The sequence below is a fragment of the Camelus bactrianus genome, chromosome 1 (genome assembly GCF_048773025.1).
Source record: "Camelus bactrianus isolate YW-2024 breed Bactrian camel chromosome 1, ASM4877302v1, whole genome shotgun sequence".
In the NCBI taxonomy this organism is placed as follows: Eukaryota; Metazoa; Chordata; class Mammalia; order Artiodactyla; family Camelidae; genus Camelus; species Camelus bactrianus.
Window position 1 is genome coordinate 65,745,249 of NC_133539.1, and position 25,153 is coordinate 65,770,401.

The following is a 25,153-nucleotide window of genomic DNA, read 5'->3' on the forward strand; positions in this document are numbered from 1 at the left end:
GGCCTCATCCATATTGCATCACTCTTTTGAAGAGTGGATGTACAAGATTTCTGACCATAAATAATTTACCTAAATACCCATGGATCTTCTAAGTATTAGGGCTGTCTTTTTAAATAGGCCAAAACCTGTGAAAATTTGCCATAGAGAGACAGCTATGCCTAGAGCAAAAGATGTTCTTTAGTGGGAGCCAGGGGGAGTAATGGAACGACAGACATTCTAGGACAAATCTCACCCCTGGAGTCGGGGGATTTTCTCATTCTCTTCCCACTGGGTCTGCAGGGCCTCAGAACCTCACCGGGGTCTTCCCAATTGCTTCCAGAACAGATCTAATCTAGCCAGTGTCGAGCTTTAGAAATCTAACTTTCTGAAACCTTATGCACACAATGCCAGCTGGTCTCCCTGATCACACAAAGTTGAGCTGACTATGTCCTGGGAACCCCCAGGAATCTTTTTCCTGATGCTGTCATGAGGCAAACCCCACTCCCCCACCCAAGGAGAACGTGGCCCTAAAGGCCACTGGGAGTATTAGAATCCAAGATGAAGATCTCAAAGACTCCTTCACATCTTCTAGAGCAAGCCAGAGTTGTCACTTGACCTCTCGGCTTAGATCAAAAGCCAGCAGTCATTAGTCAGCATTCCTATCGAAGTTCTAGATGAAGCCTGTTGAAATTCCATCAGTGCTGACCATGCAGGTCTCATAGTCACACAAGGAGCCACAGATCAACCGTGGTGAGGTTGATGCCCTCAGGAACTGGGCTGAAATCTACCATTAGAGATTGCATTATGACTGCATCCAGAGAACCTCAATTCTGAGACCCCTGGAAACTCCCAGTCGGCCTGGACAGTTAATATCTCTGGACTAGAGGAGCCTCCTAGATGAACTTGACCAGATTCTTGGGGAGTGTTGACTTTATGTGAAGAGACACTATATGACTGAATATCTCAGGTGCAGGAGCCAAATTTTAGCGGTTTTTACTACCAAAAACAAAACAAAACAGCAACAACATCAACAAAAACCAGGCTAATCCAAATGTTTAGGGGCCCAGCTGCCAAGGAAGTCCAATAATTAATAAAAACCCTCCTTCTCCCTGAAGTGGGACACCCATAGAAGAAACACCTCTGCAAGGCACAGAAACTCCCTGATAGTAGCGACCTCTAAGAACCAGGGACTCTGGTGAGCCATTCTGGAGTCCATTTCACAGGTGGTTACTCTGGGGTCAAGTTTAGCATTAGCTGACACTGTTACTTCCTTAACAAAGGTCCCGGAAGCCAACTACTTTTAATAAAACTCGTAAGTAATACATGTTTGCTATAGTAATTTAAAAGAAAATACAGTTATTTATAGAATAAAATTGTTTCTTCCTTTCTTCCACTTCTTCTGCAACGACTTGGCATGTATTTGTTCATACTCTTTCCTGTGTGTGTGTGTGTATATATATATATATATATATATACACACACATAGATATGTAAAATATATACAGGCACATCTATATTTGACTGTTGGTTAAATCCTTATTGTGACACTAACAAATAGAATTATGCATGTAGCACATTCAAGATAAATGTCAAACAGCCTAAGGTCTAGGTACTGGGCCAAGCACCTGCACTTTATCATTCAGGTGCTTTTTCAAGAAAGAAGTAAATGATACCTGTGAGCTGCTGCTATACCAGACAGTGGTACAATGAACAAGGTATTCAGACCTGGGCTGATGGCTTCCAGGAGCTCAGCTTTGTCCCTGTGACCACATGTCCCGAGTGTGTAGTGATTCAAGGATATTACAAGCTGTGTCTAGTAGTCAGAAGACCCCACTCTGCTTGTGTCATGCGTGATCTGTTGTTGCCTTTCATGAATCCTGTCATTAAGTGAAGTAAACTTGGTGCTGAGTAAAGCATATTCTTTTTCTCATGAGTTTATCAACTCAGACCTAAGATGAACACCCCTGGTCAGGCAGAGCAGGCCTTTCAGTCTTAATTTGCATCTCTCTGATTACTGTTAGGTTCCCATCTGCATTTCTTCTCCAGACCATCTGCTTATATTTTTTAAAATCTTTTTTGCAGGTTGTTTGTGTTTTTCTAATTAATTTGTTGGGATTTTTTTATCCTAGGTATAGTAACCCTTTATCAATAAGTGTTAATTTGTTCTCCCAAATTATTGTTTGTTTTGTGACTTTGTTTTGTGTGCCTTTGGCTGTGCAGAAGTTTTTATTTGTATGTGGTTAATTTTGTCCTTTTGTTGTTATTTGGGGCTTCTGGATTCCTAAGATTTATACAAAGAGTACCCTTTATTTTCTTCTCACAGTTGTATTTTAAATTTGTTACATAATTTATTTGATCTTTTTTTGCATTTAGACTGCAGTGTACCACCTACCACTGTAAACTGCATACCAATCTTCATTACATTCAAAGGAAGGTCAGCTGTCCCATTGCTATTTATTAAATGATCTGTCCTTTTATTCTTTTCTCCTGAATGGAAATGCAGACTATTCAGATACTAAGAAAATATATATTTACCTTTATATTTAATTCTGTTTTCATCGTCTGTGCTGATCTACTGGTATACTTTCCTGATATCTATTCCTGTTGTTTTTGGTTGTTAAATCACAGTAGCATTAGAGTAAGCTTTAAATCTGGTATGCAGGTCTTCCTCCATTATTATTTGTCAAACTCTTCTTGAGTTTGTATTGGATGTAAGATAAGCTGCAGGGTATGTCTTGTACAGCACGGGGAACATAGCCAGTATTTTGGAATAACTGTAAATAGAGTGTAACCTTAAAAATTATATAAAACATTTTTTAAAATTAAAAAATAACACTAAAAACTCTTCTTCAGTTTCTGTTGGATAATGATGAAGTGCTTACACTGGCTTTGCACAAATGTAATTTTGGGCAGGTCACATTCCGTACCTGGAACTCATTTAGAAAATTAGCCGAGCAGTTCTCAGTGTGTCCCCCTGGCGGCTCAGGTACTTACCTTCGAGTTTCCAGTTCTCTCCTTAGTGCTCCTGGAGGTGTCTAACTTCAACCTCAGTTGTGTGCTTTCAGCAGAACGTCAGTTCCCTTTCGTCCAGTCTCCCAGGTAGCTGTGTGTGTCTCTGTGTTGTAGGGGGAAGTTTCTGCTCATCTAGTCGGCCATGCAGGTAAACATAATAGAAGCCCTGCCATCTCTAAGTCTCAAGGAATTTGTCTCTGAAATGAGGGTGTTGAACCAGGTCTTTGCTCCTTTGTGTGGTCCCTGGGGCAGCAGCATGGGCATCCCTCGGGAGATTATTAGAAAGGCAGACCCTAAGCCCCCACCTCAGACCTGCACTTTTAACCAGACCCTCAGGTCTGGTTTGCGTATTTGAGTTTGAGGAGCACGGAACTAAATGTTCCAGCGTTACAGAAGTCAGTAATTCAGTTATAATTCTGGTTTACCTGATTATTTCCTACATGTCAGACTAAATTAAATCTGGGAACATGCTCCAAATTTTAAGAACTTCTCAAAAGAGTTAGTAAGAGGGAGAGTGAAAAGCAGTTATGAGGTTTTCTTGTAATTTTCCCTGTTCATGACAAATAACAGCCCTCTTGTCTGTCTCTCTCTCTTCCATTCTTTCTGTAAATTTCCACTCCCCTGCTCAACAGTCTGTAGCTGACTCTTGTGCTCCTGACCCCACAGCTCTGCTCCAACCTGCGCAGGGTTGAGAATGGGCTCCCTGGTTAAGAAAGAAAAAAGAGAGAAAAAGAAAAAGAGAAAAAGAGCTCATTCATTTCTGGCATTCCCATATTTTTGTATTTTACTATTAGTTAGAAAAGGAAAGATAATTTACACAATACATATATATAGCCAATAAGCATAGGGAAAAAAAGGTTACACTCTCTAGTAATCGAGGAAATATAATTTAGACTGCATAGTACTTTTTACTCTCAAATTTACAAGGATTAAAAATAATGTCCAGGGTTATGCACGATAAAGGTGTTTCTCAAAGTGGGAGTACACAACATTGCCCACTCTGAAGGAAGAAATGGGTGTCAAATTCTTTTAAAAATGCATAGTAATTATATTTCCAGGAGTTAGTCCTAAGAAATTATTTAAAAAGGTACACAGAGATTTAGCTACAGAGCTAGTCACCAAAATGTTGTCCCCTTTAGGAAAGAGAGAGGAAAAAAAAAAACTTGAAATGATGTAAATATCAAATACATGTGAGCTAGTTTCAATTGCTTATGATACTATACAATGGAACATTTACATGGAAGGATAGTCACAGTATACTAACTGTAAAGGATGTGTTACAAAATAATATGATCCCATGTTAGTGAAATAGATGTGTGTTTGCATGTGTATTTGGCTTGAGGAGAAATGTGGATGGCCTCATCTTTTGCTCTGGAATTGCAAGATGTTTTCCCCTCCTGCTTTCTTTCGTGCATGTTCTAATTTATCTGCAGTATTTATGGCTTTTAACTAGAAAAAATAAGAAAAGAAATATTGTTAACTTTTAAAAAGTAGAGTCTTTCTCCCAAGGCTGACGATGGATGAGAAGGAGGTAAAACCTAAGGAAAAATTCACCTTGCCTTTTTCAAGTCCCTGTCTTTCATTGTTTTCAGATGAAAGTTCCAGATTGCCAGCAATGTCTGTCCCTCGGTGGCCAAACTCAATTATCTGGGGATTGACTATTCATGAAATAAAAATGTAACTCCTGTTATCCCTTCAGTAGAGACAGTGTCCAGGTAACTTGTTTATTCAGGTTTTCTCTGTGCATGACTTGGCACTTTTTAACACCTTCGCCAAATGGGTTGAAGACAACTGTATGTATATTTACCCAAAAGCCTCAGTTTGTCCATTTTTATTGGCTTCAGTTAAAATTCAAGTGTTAAAATAGTTGAGAACTGTTAGTTAAAGTTTGAGAAAGAACAAGAGGTTTTTTTCAATTTTTTTTCATTTCAACAAGTAGGAAAAAACAAATACAAAGGAAACCACTGAATTGCTGATTTCAACAAGGTTAAAATAGGGACCAACCTTTTGCAAATTAAGATGCAAAATAAAGCTACTTGTAATTTTAATTTCTAAACAATATGGAATAAAATCTAATGAAGAATTTGCAAGTATAATAATTCTGTTGTTTTCTCATTTGAACAAATAATACAGTCATTTGAATAAATTAAGAAAAAAATAGACAAGCAAAAGGAAAAATATATTAAAATTACCCATAAATCCCACTGCTAAGTAATGACTCTTCTTAACATTTAAAAGCTTTTTATATATTGTTTCAGTCTATTTTCTGTTCTAAAATATACATGCACACATAGCTTATGTAACTTGAATCATAGTTTGTCTGTTGTTTTATAAGCCTTAATTTCATTCAAATATAGATCACAAAGATATTTTATGGATTAAGATTTTATCATGTAAATGTAACGGCAGCAGGATGAGCTACATGACCAGCTGTCCAATTTTTTTTTTTTTCATTTTTTTATTGAAATTTTAGACTCACAGAATAGTTGCAGTAATAGTACTGTACAAAGTAATCCTGAAATTCTTTCACCCAAATTCCCTAAATATTATTTTACTGCATGTGTTTGTCTCTGTGTTTCTCACTCTATGTATGGGTGTGTGTGTGTGTGTGTGTGTGTGTGTGTGTTACACATTTTTTTTCCTGAACCATTTAAGAATAAGCTGCAGACAGGATGATGCCCTTTCACCTCCAAACACTAGAGTGTAACTTTCTATAACAAAGGACATTATCTTACATAAACACAGTACAATTGTTAAAAGCAGGAAATTGACATTGACATGATACTTCTGATATATAGACTTGATTCAAATTTCTCCAATTGTCACATTTATGTCTTTCACAGTGTAGAAATTTTCTTTTTCTTATCTGGGACCCAATCAAGGATCACACATTGCATTAGTGAATTGGGTAGGAGCCAAATCATGGTGGACAGTAAAATATAGGTCTATTAAGAAGTTGTTACTTCAAATTTCTTCTATATAGCACAGGGCACTATATTCAATATCTTATAGTAACCTTTAATGAAAAATAATATAAAAATGAATATATATATATGTATATGTATATGTGTGACTGAAACATTATGCTGTACAGCAGAAATTGACACATTGTAACTGACTATACCTCAATAAACAGAAAAAAGTTGTTACTTAATTTTATAAAAGTAGAAGACATTGGAGGTTTTAAGCAGGAGGAAAGAGTCCCAGACTGCTTTGTTGTTTTTTCAAAAAGGCATTTCTCTTGATATTACAGAAAATGGATTTGCAGAAGAATGCATTCTAATAAACTCCTGGAATGGTGAGAGGAGAGAGGACAAGGTGGAGACTGGATGGGTGGAGAGGAGGGAAAATAAGAGTTGGACCAAAATCCAGTGTGCAAAGGTAACCCCGGCTCCTATACTCCACAATAAGAATAAGACAGTTAAAGTTTGTGATGCCAGACCTTCTCTTATCACTGGGATGAAAATTCACATCCACACAAGAAAGAGGGCAAGAATAGGTCCATGCATTTAACTTATGCAGGCAAAGGAATGCTCTAAGGTTGAGTCCATATGGGTTGCTTATTTCTTAGTGGAAAGGCTAGCTCAGTATCACACCTTCCCATTTGATTTCTAAAACCCTTTTTATACCATCACAGTCCCCTGTATAGCAAATTAAGGCAGGGCCCAAAAGGCTTTACTTTATCCAATAATCAGCATAGTTTAGAGATCAGCTCTAGATTTGTACTTGATTTCAAGTAATCATCTCTTGAGTTATCTATAATGCTAAAAACTTTTGCCATGTAACAAGCTAAATTAAGGAATAATCAACAGACTTATGAGTTGAAATGAAAACATATGCACAATGTATTGTTTTCCAATCCTGTAAAGCCTGAAAGTCTATCCTGAAAATATACCCATCAATTAAATGTCAAAGTCCAGCCTGAGACTTAGTGCATCACAGATTTCAATTTGCATTTGACTCTTCTGGGAATTGAGTTAAAATGCAGATAGATTCTATGGGTTTGGGATGAGGTCTAAGAACCTGCATTTGAACATTCTGCTGGGGGTATCTATGAGGCTGGTTCCCAGATCACATTTTGAATAAGAAAAATATAGAAATCATCAATTGCTTATTGCTGGGTAATAGATTTTTACTTAAAAATGGAGGTGGGACAACAGGTTGAAAAGAGCACAAGCGTGGGGTCAGGATAAGAAATCCAAGACGTGGGTGCCATCAGCAAGCCGGGTAACATGGGGCAGATCCTGGAATTGTTTGGGGCCTCAGTTTCCACAGTGTAGAAATCTGCAGCAGAAGAGTGAATTGTTTTCTAGGACATAACGCATGTTTTCAATAAAAATTGAACACAATCTAAGGCTTCAGAATGAATTAGCTACAGTGGGTTTAATGGCAGTAAACATATTTATCTCAAAATGGTGAATGTTTTCCTGCTGAGAATGCAATTCCAAATAGTTACCATGTGATTATAAAGAAAATGAAAAACTGTGTTACCTCGATGAGAAAGTCACCCTTTCTCTTTATGAGGCCACAGTCTGAAACAGTAAACAAAGATGTGGCCAAAAAACTGTGAACTGGGAGATTAAAATATCCCTTCTCATATGGAAATGGACACACTGCTTTTCTGCCTTGAGCATGGCTTTTAGTGAAATCTACCCTTTGAATCTGGAAAAAAGCAGATTTTCATTTCATTTCAACATCTGGCTCTGAACTGATGGGAGGCAAAGAAAAAGCAAGTGTTCAGATGAGTCTTCACAGAGCACTCCGAGAAATAAAACTGGAACGCTGAAAAGCCAGAATTGTAGACACTGTACAAAATATGTCTTAATAAACTGCACCTGGCAAAACAGAAAGGATGGAGTCTTTAAATGCAGGGAGGGACAGACAGAGAGATCACTTAACTTGACCGAGCCTTATTCGTTCACTTTCTCACCATCTTCGGGATCAGCTGTATTTTTGAGGCAGGCGGGTATCCTGGGGTCACCTTTTGCCAGCTGCCTGAATCCTGCGGTTTTTGCTCACTTTCTCTGGCAGATGTGATGTGATTCTTTTTGCCAGCTCACTCCTCTGCATCTGCTAACTTGGTGCCCATCTCACTAGCCGGGCTGCCTCTGGCTGAAAGCACTGCCTCCTGCCACAGGCCCCTGTCATCTCCTGACAGCCCAGACTCCCAGCAGCTCTCCCTCTGGTCCTGGTGTCAGATTCAAAGGCCTGACCTGCTTCCACCAGCAGAAGCTGCCTCTTCGTTGCTAGAGATCAGAAGGTACTGAATGTTTCTATTAAAACAGAGTGGAAGAGGGGAGAGAGCAAAGTAGGAAAGATCTGGCAGTTACCAAGATAACCCATTTCTTGCTGGGCTGTGGCTTTCTTTATGCCTCGTGGTCCTACAAGATTAATGGGCAGGTCATTTCCCATCAACACCATGAACACAACGCCCGGTTTCAGCACCTATCTCCTTTGCCCTACTCTCACAGACTTTTATCTTTCCTATAATTTGTTCTCTTGTTTAGCAAAAGGGTTTGTCCCTGGAACTGCCTACACATTTCTATGAGAGAACCTTCCAAAGCACACATACAGATATCACGAAAGGAGAAGCCCCATTTCTTTTCATTCACCCATTTGTCCTTTGTTCTTTCCTATTACATTCCACTGACATGACTAAAAATTTGAATTTTAGAGCCACAAGGGGACTTCACTACATAGAGTCTGACAGATGAGTGAATGGAGGCCCGGAATGTTGAACTGACTTGCACGGGGCTCCACAGACACCGTATTTCCCACCTCACTTTCTAGATGATGCACTTTCATTGCACAGTGATGTTCCCAGGCTCGCTGAATTTCAAGAACCTGATCTAAGACCTCGAGAGGCCACCACATGTGGGGTTGAAAACCAAGCATGCTGTGCCACATTGGTCCTGCCCCTTACTGGCTCCCTCCTCCGCACAGTGGGAAGATGGTCAGTGCTGGCAGAGCTCTCTGGCCCTAATGTACGGTGAGTCCTACTTTACAGACTCTTTCTTACATGGAAATTAGAAGTCAGAGGAGGTTGATGGGTTCAGGACAAACCCCGAAATATGGCACCTGGGCATATTGAATATCTCAAGCTAAAGGAGGTGGGGAAAATGCCAGAATTAGAATGTTCACCCTGACCTCCCGCCTTGCCCTTCTTCCCTGAAACAGGTCATCAGACTCTCATGTGAAGGTGCCCTCCTTGTTTCAGGAGGAAAGGAGATGTTCTTATCCCTAGAGATGGGGAGTTTGGAGCTGGGAAATCTGTACAAACAAACCTTGTTAAACTCACCCTTATCGTCCTGGTTACTTTCTCCACCATTTAGCGCCTCGAGCCCAAACACCTTCATCCTGTCAATTGTTCACAGATTTATCGTTTCTTTGTCCAAAAGGTGTAAAAGCCTCCTGCTCTGGTCATTTCTTCAGCTCTTCTTTCTCTTGTGTCAGCTCCCATGGACATGTGGAAATTCAGTCAAATGTGTATGCTTTTCTCCTCTTAAATCTACCTTTGTCAGTTTAATTTTCAGACCCTGCCAGGGACCCTAAGAGGGTCGAGGAAAAATTTTCCTTCCCTACAAAGTAAAGCCTTTATTTCTCACTCAATTTATTTACTGTATCTCAATAAGTTAGAGATCAGTGCTCTCTCATTTGGTAGATCGACAGATTGCCAAATTCTATTTTTCCAATTAAGCAAAAAAATTCACTTACTAGCACATCTATCTTATAAACTAAAGGACACCTAAATTTAAAATAGCAGAAAGGGTACAGTATGAAGAGTAAAAACAATCCTTCTCAAAAAGAAACAAGACTTTTGCTTCTGAAGAGAAAAATGCTGTCCTGGGCCAGTGTCAGCACAAACCCTGGGGCTCACATACCCCATCTCCAGCTCATCTTCTCCTAGGAAGGAAGCAGCATGCTGCCAGAGGCTGTCTGTAGCCCCTTTCCCTCCTGCCTTCCCACCGCAAGGCTCAGGGGCTCTGACTGTGAAGACAATTTCCAGGCTTCTAAATAAAGCAGCTGCCAATCACCCAAGCCTCCACCAGTGTTCTTCAAATCTGCACATAAATCCAACTTGCCAGAATCAGGAGCCCCCAAAATCTTCAAAGGTAGATGATAGGCAAATCTACAAAATGAATCGTAACCTGGAAAAAGAGCAAGCCCTGCCCTTTGTTGCAGAATCCACCTGCACCTCTGGGGAAGCCCATAAGAATGGTGCAAGAAAGACAGACAGGCAGCCTAATAAAAGATCAGCGTGGGCTTTAGCTGCATGAACTGTATCCATCCTTGGGATGGTGACAGCCCTACTCGGTTTTGTGGACTTCAGACTGTGCCTGGAAGTGAGGTGCCAACGGTGACAGAGACAAAGACAAGCAAAGAGGTGATCGTAAGTGCCAAGGCCCTGGGCTGTGTCATTAAAAGGACCCTAACGACCCAGGGTCGACTTGTGTCAGAGAAGCAGAACGTCAGGGAGACACAGTAACTATCTTCAGATATCTGAAGAGCTGTCATGAGACGAGAAAATAAAACTGCCAGAGGGCATAGGAAAGTCAAATGATTGGAAATAAAGAAAACCAGATTTATGCTGCATAAAGAAAAAACTCAACTCTTATAGCTGTCAAGAGGAAAGGAAGGTAGGGCGGGGTGACGAGAGGACACTAGGTTCCAGCAAGCAGCGGGGCACCTGAGAATCCTGCAGTTTGATCTTGGCTTCTTTCTCTGTCTTCCTTTCCCCACAGTTGAACCTGTTACTGAGGATGAACTCAGAGCATCCTTCTGGTTTGGATATGTTCTGGCTTCTGTCAATAAACATGTCTGGGGTGGGTTTTCCCCCTTAGTTTTGATTAAGACAACTATCATTTATTGAATATTTTCTATGAAAAGACTACTGTAAATTTTGGAAGTAGATTATACTATTATCCCCATTATATAGATAGGGAAACTAAGCTTCAGAGTTGATAAAATATAATTTGTCCAAACCACACAGCTAGCAAGAGGGTCAAAAACTTATTTCTAACCCAGATCTGTCTGATGTTCTTAGATCCCAGGGTGCATGGCCTGAAAACAGTTCAAATGTATTATCTTGAAAGTATTCTCATTTAACTCTAGCAGCCTTTGCCTCATTACCATATTCTATGCCTTGAAATGAGACAAATTCTGGTTACTCAAAGATTACCTTGGAGATTAACATCATGAAACTTTTGCCCTTCCCAGATCTGTTTTCTTTGTTACTAACGCAAACCTCCGTGACAACACCTTCTCCCATGTTCTGGGACTCCGTGCCCACGTACATGACACTTTGGACCACCAAGGGTTCAGTGCCCTTAACCCCAAATTACAGTCATCTTTCTTGGCACTGCACTGCAACTCCTTGGGCTTAAGTCCTTTTCCGTATCTAAAATATCCTCCTCCTGACCAGAACATTTCATTCTTTTCTCTTACTCCCTTATTGCCTGACCCTTGCACCCTGATCACCGTGCTCTCTTGGAGAACTGTTCCTTCTTACTCAGACACATTACTCCCCTGCCCCTGAGCCTCGTCCCAAGATCTCATGGGGCCTCACCTCAGCCTCTTTCTTCCTGGCCCTTGGACTCTGCTACGCATGCCCATCTAAACCCCAGGGATGGATCACTTCCAACCATTCAGATCTTCTGCTTCTAAGTATGGGTTGCTGATGCAGCTGCTATGAACCAAGCTTTCATGAAGATGGATGCCCCTGTGAATGCAGACAATCCAGTCGCAGCTGCCCTCAGTCTCCAGTGCTCAGCAGTCCCGGTCAGTCCCCTTCCTTTCCCTTGACCATTTTCCCAGACTGTCACCATTCTCCACTGGCTTCTAAATCACACTTCTTTTGGCTGTAGAATAGAACCTTGCTTCTTATTTCCCACTCCCCTGACTCCCAACCTTACCCCCTCATTCTCACCACAGGAAATTCTCTTCTGCTACACAGAAAGGGAAAAAAAGGAAGGATGGAAAGAAATGAAAAACAGAACTTCATCCACTTCTACTGCCAAATCTATGCCACCTACACAGTTTTCTCCTGTCCTCATATTATACATGATCTATCTATAATGTGATCTATAAGGCAAATTCATATCATGTCTTTGTCTGTTATACACATATAATGTGTATGACTATGTGTCTCTGCTCCTCTGTCAGAAATTTTATTCTATCAATAGTGAAAATTTTCTATTAATAGTGCAAGTTCTTCAAACTCTTTTCACCCTGGTTGATCAATCTTACCAGTTTTTAAACACACTCATATCTCTCTGAAGCCGTCATTTCCCCTAATGTGACTACAATTACATGGAGTTAAATCCTATGTATAGAAGAGAGCCTGGAACAGAATGTAGCAAATCATGTTTGTGGTTATGTTTTGGAGGGACTATGGGTGACACATTAACTGATTTAAATTCTACTTAACACAATTCAAAAAAATTTCTATAATCAATATATAATTTTATAAAGTATTGCTTTTGTAAAAGTTTGATTTTTTGTAACGGAGCTAGTGTATTGGTTTTTATAGCCAGCCAATCCAGTAGAGTGCCAAGTCTGAGTTCAAGGTTTAAGCTTTTTTGCCAGTTCCGAGCGCCCTCTGCTGGTAAATTGTGGGTACAACAATCAAAAACGGAATTGACAGTTTGGTGAAGGTTAAAGAACACCACTTCGTACTATCAGTCACTTTGCAATTTATAAAATGCTTTCACATCCATTATTGTTTAAGAGCTAGTTAGCATGTTAAAATAGGATTCTCCCTGTCTCCGTTTGAGCTGATGTATGTAACATACCTGTGCTGTCCTAGACAGGAGCCACTACGTGTGACTCCTAAGCCCTTGAAATATACCTAGTTTGAATCAACAGGCCTGTGTGTGTAAAATACACACCATACTTAAAAAGTTATTATGGGGAAAAAATAAACATACACTTAATAATGATTGGGCTGATTGTTTGTTGAAATGATATCTTGGATGCATTGGGTTAAATAAAATATCTTATGAAAATTAATTTCAACATTATACTTCTACCTCTGTATACATTACAGCATGCTCAACACAAAAATAGTTTCCACCCATCACTGTAGAGTTGGTCCCCTTTACCCAATTTTGCCCTCTGCCCCTCTTTGCCTAAGTAACCATTACTCTATTCTCTGTGTCTACATGTTTGTTTTTGATTTGGTTTATTTATTTATTTTGGGTTTTGTTTTATTTTTATACTTCACATATGAGTGAAATTATTCAGTATTTGTCTTTCTCTGACTGACTTACTTCACTTAGCATGATACACTCCTGGTCCTTCCATGTTGTTGCAAATGGCAGGATTTAATTATTTTTTATGGCTGAGTAGTATTTCATTGTGTGTGTGTATATATATACCACATCTTCCTTATCCATTCCACTATTGATGGGCATTTAGGTTGTTTCCATATCTTGGTTATTGTAATACACATTGCAGCAAATATGTTTTCAAATTAATGTTTTCATATTCTTTAGATGAATACCCAGAAATGGAATAGCTGGATCATATGGTAGTTCAAATTTAACTTTTGAACAACTTCGATACTGTTTTCCATAGTGGATGTACCAATTTACATCAGCAGTGTATGAAGGTTCCCTTTACCAAAAATCCTCATCAACATTTGCTATTTCTTGCCTTTTTGATAATAGCCATCCTGACAGATGTGAGGTGATATCTCATTATGGTTTTGATTTGCATTTCCCTAATAATTAGTTGATATTGAGCACCTTTTCATGTGCCTGTTGGCCATCTTGTATGTCTTCTTCAGAAAAATGTCTATTTAGCTCCTCTGCCCAATTTTTAATCAGGTGGTTTTTGTTGTTGTTTTGGAGTTGTATGGATTCTTTATAAATTTTGGATATTAACTCCTCTCAGATATATCATTTGCAAATATCTTCTCCCATTCAGTAGGCTGTCTTTTTGTTTTGCTAATGGTTTCTTTTGCTGTGCAAAAGCTTTTTAGTTTGGTTAGGTCCCATTTGTTTATTTTTGTTTTTGTCTTCCTTGTCTGAGGAGACATGTCCAAAAAGATACTGCTAAGACTGATGTCAAAGAGTGTACTGCCTGTATTCCTTCTAGGAGTTTTCTGGTATCAGGTCTTAATATCAAGTCTTTAATTCGCTTTGAGTTGATTTTTGTGTATGGTGTGAGATGTTGTTCTAGTTTCCTTCCTTCCCTCCTCCCTCCCTCCCTCCTTTCCTTTTGTCCTTCCTTCCTCTATCCAGTCTTCCCAACACCACTGACTGGAAGAGACCATTCTTCATTGTATGTTCTTTGCTCCTTTACAATAAATTGTCCACATATGGGTGGATTTATTTCTGGGGTCTCAGTTCTGTTCCATTGATCAATGTATGTTTTGTGTCAGTACCACACTGTTTTCATTACTGTAACCTTATGGTGTAGTTTGAAGTGAGGGAGTGTGATGCTTCCAGCTTTGTTCTTTTCCCTCAGGATTTCTTTGGCTATCACAGGTCTTTCGTTGTTCAACATCAATTTTAGAGTCTTTTGTTCTATTTCTGTGCAAAATGCGCTTGGGATTTTGATAGAGATTGCATTGAATCTGTAGACTGCTTAGGGTAATATGGACAATTTAACAATGTTTATTCTTCTAATCCATGAGCACAGAATATCATCCCATTTATTTGTCTTCTTCAATTTCCTTCAACAATGTCTTATATATTTTAATGAAAGGTCTTTTACCTCATTAGTTAAATTTATTTGTATGTATTTTATTCCCTGCTTTCATTGTATTCCACAGACTTTTTGGTATGTTATGTTTTCGTTTGTCTTCAGGTATTTTTTGATTTCTCCTTTAATTTCTTCACTGACCAAATAATTGTTCAGTAGTATGTTCAGTCTCCACATACTGATTTTTCCACGTTCCTTATAGTTGATTTCTAGTTTCATACCATTGTAATAAAAAAAAAAAAAGATGCTTGATATGATTTCAATCACCTTAAATTTATTGAGACTTATTTTGTATCTTACCTTCCTTTTTTCCCCTGGCTGCCTTTAAAATGCTTTCTTTGTGATTGACTGTGGACAATTTTAATATAATGTGTCTTGGAGAAGATATTTTTGCATTGAGATAATTAGGTGTTATGTTCACTTTATGGACTAGATCGTTCCCCAGATTTGGGAAGTTCTCAGATACTATTTCTTTAAATAAACTTTCCACTCCCTTCTCCTTCTCTTCTCATTCTGGGATACCCATTACCCTAGTGTTGCCCTTCCAAAAAGAATCAGATAGTTATTAAATAACTTACTCACATTTTTAGATCGTAATTCTCTTTTCCGGAACTTCCACCTGTATCATTTCTAGATTTGTTTCAAGCTCACTGTTCCTCTCTTCCATATGGTCTGCTCTGCTTCCAGTGTTTTCTAATGCATTCTTATCTCACTTTTGAATTCTTTAGCTCCAGATTTGGTCTTTTTCAGTTTCAGTTTCCTTGATAAAGTATTACTCTCTTCATTTATTCCTGAGCTCATTAAACTGCCTTTCTGAGTTTTCTTGTGGCTTATTGAGTTTCTTCTTGACAGCTATTTTGAATTCTCTAACAGATTTCAGTATTTTGTGACTTTAAATTTGGTTTCTGAAGAACTGTCATTTTCTTTTTGTGGTACAGTTACTGTGGTTCTTCATGGTACTTAACGAGTTGTTCCTTTGTTAATGCATTTATAGTAGTGAACACCTTCCTTCTTTAAAGTTTCTTTTCCCTTTAATTTGATTCTAAAGATTCAACAGGTTACAAATTAGAATTCTTTTATTTCCCAGTAAGTGGCATTATAGCACAATGTTTTGGTTTCTCTAATCTGAGCTGCCTCTGGTTATATTTGAGATCCTGCATTTTCCACCCTCCACCACCTGTCGGACGTTTCACATCAGCTCTTACTGCTGCTTGTGTCACTGGGGTTGTCGGTGCCTCGCCACTGCTGCTGTCCTGGCATTGCTGTCTGGGGCACTGGGGTGGTGGCACTTCTGCAGCATGCAAGACCTCCTGAGCTGCAGGCTCTGCTGCTACAAGGGGAGGGAGCAAAGGAGAGGGGAGCCAAGGTCACGGGTGCCCCCCACTGCAGGCAACCCTCTCGGGGGCTGGAGTCGTGAGCACCACCTTCCCTGCTGATGCCAGGTTCTATGGTGCCGCAGGCTCAGCTGCCATGGCCAGGGGACCAGGGTTGCAGGCACCGCCTCCACTGTTGCCCTGGTTTGAGATCTTCTATCTGTTCCACTCACCGTTAGATGTACAGATGTGTGGAATTCTCTGGCATCCTGGTGTGCTGGGCCGAGGCATCTTTGCTGAGTTGTGGATGTTTTACTGGCTGTAGATTGAAACGGAGGGACAAAGGAAATATCTCACTCTACCATGAGGTCGGTATCACTTGCCCCATGTTATTTTACTCTGTATCCTATAAAAGCCTTCCACCCCATTTTGCAGCTTGCCAGAAGACTCCACTTCATACTTTGTCCACTTAAATAATTTGTTTGCATCACCTAAATTGTCTTGTTTTTTAACACTCTGCACAGTAAATGGGGATCCCAAGAATGTCAAGGTCGGAGAGCCCTTCTTTCCATTCATCAGTTTATTCAACACTGAAACTCCTGCACTGAGCTCCTACTATGTGTGAGATACTGTGCTCAGCAAGAATAAAATGTAATCCTAACCAAGGTTGTGTTTAGTGAGAAGTTAGTTTCCCAGCGTAGCCCACTTCGCCTTGAGAAATTTTTCATATTAGGTTCTGTTTGCATCTAAAATGAAATTACTAGTCTGCATGTTTGGAGAAGGCGCGTTTAGTGGCTGGAGCACAGTTTGATGGATAGTTTGCTACCTCCTGAGGCAGCCCCCACTAGGCAGCTTTGACTGTTAGAATTCTGAGTTCATTTGTGCACTTTGTCAAAACCATCCTGGTTAGGTGGAGTCTGCATATTTACAAAATGTTCCTTTTTACTTTAGGGGTATTTTTACTAATGTTTGCCTTTTCTGGTATTTATCACAGCTTTCTTTTGGTGTTTTCGTGGAACTTTTTTTACTTTTAATCTTTCTGTATCATATATTTTAAATATTTCTTATAAGCAGCATATAATTTGGTTTTCTCCATCGGATAATCTATGCCTTTCAATTGGATCACTTAGTTCATAGTTAATATGACTAAGGTATTCAGGTTTGAATTTGCCATCTAACTGCTTTGTACTTGCTTCATTTTTTTCTGTTTCTTTCAGATTGATTATATGTTGTTATTCCATTTCCCTCACTATTATCTTAGTCATTTTACGTTCTTTTACCACTCTTTTTGATGTTATAATGAAGATTACAGCAAGCACACTTGACATATCAAAGCCTAACAGAAGTATTTTTACCTCTTCCACAACATTGCAGCAACTTTAGCTTGCTGCTCAGTGTGTTCTTAGACCGGAAGCATAAAAATCACCTGGGAGCTTGTTAAAATGCAAAATCTCCTGTCCCAGTCCAGACGTTTTGATCAAAATCTACAATTTAACAAGATCCCTAGATAATTCGTATATTAAAAGTTTGAGAAATACTGCTTTTCGGTATTTTAACTCCATTTACTCTCATGATTCATATACCATTTTGTGTATTTTATTTATACTTTAAACCCACAAGGTTACCTTATCATTGTTTTAGACAGTCAATACTCATTTATATTTACCAACAAATATGTACTTTTCACTTATATCTCTTTCCTTCTGTATTTTCTTTCATCTCAGATCTTTTTTCTTTTGCCTGAAGAACACATACATACTTCACTGTGGCTTTTTGTAGTTCTTGCTTGAAAATTTAGTTCCGTGTTACTTTTAAAACTTCACTGTGGACATTTTCAAACATATATAAAAGTAGAGAGAATAATATAGTAAATCTGACTTACCCATCCCCAGCTATTGATACATAGCCAATCTTTTCTTTTTTATACCTCATGCATGCCCTATCCCCTGACACTGTATCATTTCATTGATAAATATTTCAGTGTGGATTTCTGAAATATGAGAATCCTTTTTGTTTACAACACAACCCCAGTTATCATTATCATACAAAAGAAATTAACACTAAGTTCTTAATATCATCAAATATTGTCAGTATTCACATTTCCCCAATCACCTTATAGATTTCAGTCTATTTTCAACTAAAGTTTCGCTTGTATCTTTTATCTTTCCTTTTCTTCACTTTCTTTACAAATAAATTTATTTTGGAGAATTTTTGTTATTTGTTTTATAAAGTTTCTCACGTTTATTATTAACATCTATTTTCAAAATCCACAGAGTGTCGTGTGGTATAGACTCAGTTGCTGCCCTCATGGAGTCTTTAATCATTCAGATGATTGTGGGAATATCCAGTTGCCCGATTTTCCCTCAAATACATCAACCAAGCCACCAACCACCACGCACAAAACAATGCCATTTTTCTAACCAATTTAGACTTGGGAGTATTTGTTGAGAATTTTAATGTACTAGGCATTAAGTTACAGTAAGTAGACGGAACTGGAGTAACAGAAAATGCTACTGTTGTTAAGTAAAGATATATTAGGGCTAACTCTGTAAAGAAGAAAAAACAAATTAATATTCCCAGAACGTCCCATCCTTGAATGCAGTAAAGAAAACAAGAGGCAGAGTCCCCTGACTTAACAAATGGATGACTTTATTAAGAGAAGGACAAGACTGGTGTTTGCCTCAAAGCACTCAGGAAAACAAGCACACAGACTTATACAGTACTTTGGTTTAAAAATTATTTGTAGTATCAATGTTGAACCTGATGTTAAAAGAATCAAATGGGACACAAGGTGTAAAAAACGAACAGCTGAAACACAAGTCTGCATAGATGAATTAATGGAGAGGTGTAACTGGCACTGGAGGGAGGCTTGAGCACTGGAGTCCAAACGACGTTACCATCTCAGCCTCCCGAGACACGTGACAAAGCCTCCAGCACCATTTTCTCATTTTCCCCAGTGAGGGCCCGAGCAGGACCTGCGCCGTGTGAAGGTGACCAGCCTAGCCCAAAAGGGTGCATACACACCCACCGGTACTCAACACCAGTCACCTTTAAGGCATCCACAGTGTCCCTCACAGTTTCACTTAATCTCTTCACAGGCATGTGGCTTGAGGTGGCCTCTGTTTTCTGTCCTCAGCCGGGCAACTCTGTTCCATTAAGGTTCTGCTCAGGTCCATGAAGTAACTGGATCAAAGCTGCCTTTCCCTTGGGGCTCGGCTACAAGCTGATGAGCAGCTGGGATAACATCTCACTTGTATTTATTTAAACATCTACATTCCAAATGTCAAAGGAGTTCTGACCAAAGGGTCCAAAACCACCTGGGCACCATGTAGGATCTCTCCAAAGGCGGTACTTTTCCTAATTGTAAGACGAATGTCAGCACCACCTCAAATTTCCTGAGCAACTCGATTTCCATGAGCAAACTCTTGTACTTTGTAATTCAGCACGTTTTCAAAATACAATAGTGTGCTGGGATGGGTTCTTCTTAAGGAAAACCGCATTACAGAGAATTCTCGCTCTGGAATGTCATTTTTCTATCCTACCTTCCCATAGTACTTTATGGACTAAATACCAGGCAGTTGCCTTTAAGAGGCAGGCGAACAATACAGCCGTATCTGAGAAAGGGCATTCAGCTTTCAGTTCATTGGAAAAGCTGAAGTTACAGCCTACGAGAATCTCAGAGGCTGATTCAGTAAGAAATTTAAAAAATTCTGACATGAAGAACGCTGTCACTAAATTTAACAGCTAGAAACCATTTTAGCAATTAGAGTCTGAAACTCAGTGCGACAGAGACATATCCTCAGTATATGCTGGGCAACAGTATATTCTCTCAACCATCTGCTCTTTGCTGTTCTTTAATCCTTGCTCTTTTGTGAAGGAAATGTCGCTCAAACCCTGCCTTTCAGTTCCTCCATTCTTTCTATCGGAACCTCAGCAATGAATCATGGGGCACTAAGCTACACAATTAATTCTGTCCTTATCTGAAATGCTGAAACCAGCACAGTGCTGGCTCCCTATACTATGAAAATTTACTCAAAAAGAGAAGAACATTTTCTAGTTTGCTAAGAATACACACAAACATTTAAGTCTATTAGGAACATATTTCTAGGCAGTGTTCACAAAGATTTAAGGGCAAAGAGAATGGTTTTTGGGACCAGGTATTTCCAGAAATCAACATGATTTCTTAGCTGATTGTGTTAGTTTGTGGCATCAAATACAACCTTAAAAAACACTCTGGTGTCTTCCCCCGTAGCAAAAGTTTTCCTGGTGGATGTTCTCTTAAAAGTAATAAAATAGAAACACTCTTCACATCAACAAATCTCCCATTGGAGCAAACGTCTCTGTTTTGTTTGGTTTTCTCCTTTTTCTTTTTTGTTAATGTATGCATTTCAATACACAAGAGTGTTGGTGAAATTCTTACAAAACAGTAATGAGTGACTTCACTGCGTGACAGAACCTTTGGAAATATCTTCTACACAGTCCTGCAGAAAAGGACAGCCAGCTCTCCACCAGTCAGGAAGTGATCACCTGGAGGGCCTGGGCGGGAAGGTCTCTCTCCTACCACCAGCCTTTATGATCACTGCTCATTCATTAGAGAGGCCACTTGAAATGAAATGATGTACCTAGCAGTGTGCATGTCGCCCCCAGCTCAGGGGGAGGACGTCCACAGCTACTGAGGACAGGATGTTTGGGGCTCACCTGTGAATCTGGCACCTCAATGGAGAGCTGGCAGTCATTCATTCACACACAGAAATACAGTACCCTGACCTTGGTCAGAATCAAACTAATTTAAGGCAACACTGCTCCTCACAGACATTGCTGGCAAGAAGTGCAGGTCTCATGAGAAAAGTGACTCTGTAGAAGTGGCTGTTTCCTACTTTACCCCTTCCTTGACTTCTCCAGAAGTTCAGCATTTCTAGCCAGAGTCCAACAGCAGGAGCAACAACAGCCTCAACTCCTCGCGTTGACAATCACGTCTATCATCAGGTGGAAAAGAGATTCTTCCAGGAGAATGTGGGCGACACTGTGCCCCATGCAGAATGACTAGGACCATCTCCAGTCTGCGCCCCCTGCCCGGATGACCTATGATGGACTAGGGAGGAAAAAGGATTCTATCAACAGGAAGAGAAGCAGTTATGGCTTTAAGACTCCCAGGCACCACCAGATAGAAGGAAAAAATGGGACCATTTTATCTGATCGCTTCTCTGACTCTGAGCAGCAAGCAACGGGCAAGCACTTTAAGCCTGGTTTTCTCTTTTTGCTGAAAGAGCAGGTTTTGATTTTTTTTCAACGCTTGTTTCTAAAAAGCCGATGTTACCAGAACGTGGCGCACTGTGGAACAGTGACGTTCACCCGAAGTCCTGCCTTTCTGTATTAACGCTGCCCAAACAGCGCTTTCCCCACGGGGAAAAAAAGCCGTTGAGTGCAAGTTTCTTTGTTCTCAGTCCTTCAGAAAACTGCTTACACAGGCATCTCCCCTTTATTAGGCTGAGACGTTACAGCCAGTCACTCCGGTTATCCTTCAAGAAAACTGTCATTGAAGAAATGAATAGTCTTGGTACTCCCCAAAGTGAACTTCACACAAAGACAAACACTCATTAAAAATCAAGGCCCTAAAATGTAAACCACTTACGTGGTAAACTGAATGCACCCTATGGTTCCAGGTGTTTCCAAAGAGCAACCTGGCACAAGACAGAATTCAGAGAATATTTGACAGGATTAAAGAAAAATAACTATCAGTTAAAAGTCAGCTATGTTTATACTGAAAAGTCCTGCCACGGTGGCAAAGGTATGGACAAACTCAGCAGCGGATCTGGCATCACGCAGTCCAGCTGCAGGCCACAGCAGAGAAGGAAAAGGGGCAGACAGGTCCGGTTCACAATTTTCTCAAGTGAATTCAGTGGAACACAGGGCCCAAGGTCACACATTTTAGAATATGCTGATCTAGATCCCAATGGCCACTGCCCTTCTAAAAAGGTTTTCCTCTCGGGAGCATCTACCTGTATCTTTTCTAGTCGAGACGTTCCTCTGTGAACGTCAAAAACCATGTGGTCTTTTCTGCAGTTCACTGGCCTGTTGCTGGTTGCTGTAAAGTCATTTGAGAAACAGTAATTCAGTGGTACGCAAAGTCACCTTCTAAAAATCTCAAATGTTATTTTAACAAAACTGTCGAGTGTCCCAATAAAATTATACATAACAGTGGTTTGACACTAGAGACAAATTTGTTTTAACTCAGAACATTTAACTTAACCTGACCCTTATCTAACCTTGCTTCCAGGCGATGACTTACAGAAAGTTCAGTTGTGGGGCGGGGGTACCATGTCCAGTAGCCTGAGGATGAGGCGCCGTAACACACTGTGCTCATTCAGCAACACTGATGTTAACAGGGCCTGGCCTCCAGACAACAGAGGTACAGGAACAGAAAGATCTTCCAAGGCCACAAGTGTTAGTTTACATCACGACATTGAAGCGTAATACATCGTGGACCTAAACGTTAGATCGTGTGTGTTCCAGCAGTAGGAATGGGAACCAAATGAATGCTTCTGTATTTATATAAAACCGACAAAGTGAAAAGCAGAGAACACAGTGAAGAATGTTTGGCAGTTCCTTAAATACAGTTGGTAGTTGCTTCCACAGTCTCAAAGGTAACAGGTTATCTGTACGAGGATAAGAGGATTCAACTGGTTGAGTTCACTTAGTCTCCTTATTCACAGGGAAAGAATTACTCTGATGCTCCTTAAAAAGTGTTTGCTTCACAAAAACATTAAATTAAATTAAAATATTTTAAAACTCTAATCTTTTAAAAACCTTAAAAAAAATAACAAATTTTCAATACAGATGCTGAATTGCGTATCACGAGGGAAACACCACCTCTGGTCACTCACTAAGACAGCTGAAACACGAACATCTAGTTAAGTGCTAAGTGACCTCACATTTTTTGAGTGAAATATATCCAGTTAGCATTTTCAATAATAAATACGACTGGATGAAGTAGTACATGAGAGGCAAGAGAAATATAGAATTTTAAAAGCAGAACTGATCATTGTATGAGATAGAAAAATAAACATTTATAAAATAAAAATACGGCAAATGATGTTGCCCATTTGCCTGATTTTCAAATAAAAATACAGTTTTTTTTTTCTTTAAAGCTACCATAAAAAAACTTTTTAAAAATATGAAGCAAAATCACAGGGCAGACAAAGAAAAATATAGCATTTCTATAAATCAACAATGTCTAACCTTTGGATATTGAAGCCACCCTCTGGAATTTGATTTAAGGCTACGACCTCCATTTGGTCTGCCCTTGAGGATTTGTCCTCATTCACTTCATCACGGCCATTCAAAATCCTGTTATTTCCCTTTTCCTTATTTCTCCAAAATGACTACATCCCTAAAGTTTGTTTCTTTGCAGATGATCATTTTCCCGAAACTTAATTCTTAGGGTTTTTTTATACAAGTTCATACAGTCCAAAACCTTTATGAAACTAAAGATCTTTCTTGAAATGAAAAACCCAAATCCACTCTGAGAAACTATTCTAAAAAGCTTCCTGAATACTCTCCTACGTTGAAGACTATCTGGAAAGATAAGGCAAACAGAAGGCAGCTCCCAGTGGGGGAAAAATGGATTCTCAATCTTTTCCTCAAGTCACCTATAGATTTCTTTCCTAAACAAACACCACGCTGAAGTGCCAAAAATGTCAGAATCACACAATGAAAAATAATAGGCTGTTCAGCTGAAAGGATATTTATATCTGCAGCACGGCTGACACTTATGCTAACTAACTAGTTTGGGGAAATACGTGTCTCCATGAGGTTAGAAGCTGGACAAAAATTCCAGACTTCTTGAAGAGGGGCTTAAAGGCCCGGCACAAAGGAATCCAGTGCCCACGTCCCACCACTAACAAATGAGTAGAAACAAATACTTGGATGAAGAAGCACTTTATCAGCTTCAACTTCATGTCCAATGAAATCTACTTATTGACAGATACACAAAATATGTTGAGAGGTTGCCGAGCAATACTGTTCCTCAAGCGAGAGAAAAATTCTGATCTAGAGCCAGAGGAAACGATGGCACCATCGCTTACATAAACGTCTCCCCGGTTCACTCCGTTTCCCCTGGCTTTGTAAGTGAGTGTAAAATGAGAGAAGGGATACCAGGTTTTTCAATTTCAGCTGCTTTTACATAGACTTGGGATTTCATAGAAGTAAATTTTTGCCAGTAAATACTAATAAATGGTCCAATGCCCAGAGGCTTCAGAAAGCCTTGCTCCGAGGAAGCAAGAGCAGAGACGGTGCTGGAGAATGACCAATTTTCCCAGGAGAGTGTGTAAGGATATGTAAAACCTCTGCAGTCCTGGTGGTCAGAATTACATAATCCAACTCTCCTAGGTTTTTTGTGTTTTAAATACTTTATGGCTGTGATTTTTTTTTTCTTTTCCTGAAGGGTTAAAAAAGGAAAAGTCTCTGTCTTTCAATATATCATACACTAATGCAACAAAAAAAGGCTATTTCTTACATTCTTTTATTCTGTGTTGCGCCCAAACAGTATGTTTTACTTTACTCTCTCCACAAAATTCTAGTTGCTAAAGTCTATTCCCTAGATATCAACACTCCATACCTAATGAAAACGACATTTTATACAGCTCTCAGATACTATCCCAGGAAGCATATGCAGCATAGAGGTGGCCAATATTCAGAAGCTAGATTTCCTTGTACTGCCCAAGTGATCAGGAATAACCAAAACATTTTAAATGAATGAAAATTATTTATGGTCAAAAAAACACTTGAGGATAAATCCCAGGAATACAAAATACAGGAGGAAAAAAATAAGCGTGGAATGCGTTCTGTATCATCCAGTAATTTTGCTACAGTGAGTCCGTTTTCAAGGCAGATTCCTAGGTTTTTACGGCTTATAATGGAAACCTGGGGAGAGGAGGAAAAAGAAGAAAAATGATTAAGGAAAAAATATCTTTCAAACTGTTTTTCTCCCTGCTCAGACAAAATACTGTATCTTTATTTCTATGCCATTTCATGTGGTTCATCTTTTGTTTGTTCTTAGTTCTAAGAATATAGTCAGCTCTCTATATCCGCAGGTTCCACACCCACAGATTCAACCAAACATGGATCAAAAATATTCAGAAAAA

The 25,153-nt window shown here is 39.4% G+C and overlaps 1 protein-coding gene across 2 annotated transcripts in view; it reads right to left on the reverse strand.

The window, feature by feature from the left end:
* Positions 1 to 18,638: 18,638 nt before the first annotated feature.
* The window catches only part of CCDC50 (coiled-coil domain containing 50), a 64,803-nt gene continuing 58,288 nt past the window's right edge, over positions 18,639 to 25,153 (reverse strand). For both annotated transcript variants that reach the window (XM_074365916.1, XM_074365914.1), the window contains one exon: positions 18,639 to 24,932. In XM_074365916.1, the coding sequence (XP_074222017.1) occupies positions 24,913 to 24,932 (20 nt within the window). In that variant the 3' untranslated portion in view covers positions 18,639 to 24,912. The remainder of the gene's footprint in view (positions 24,933 to 25,153) is intronic.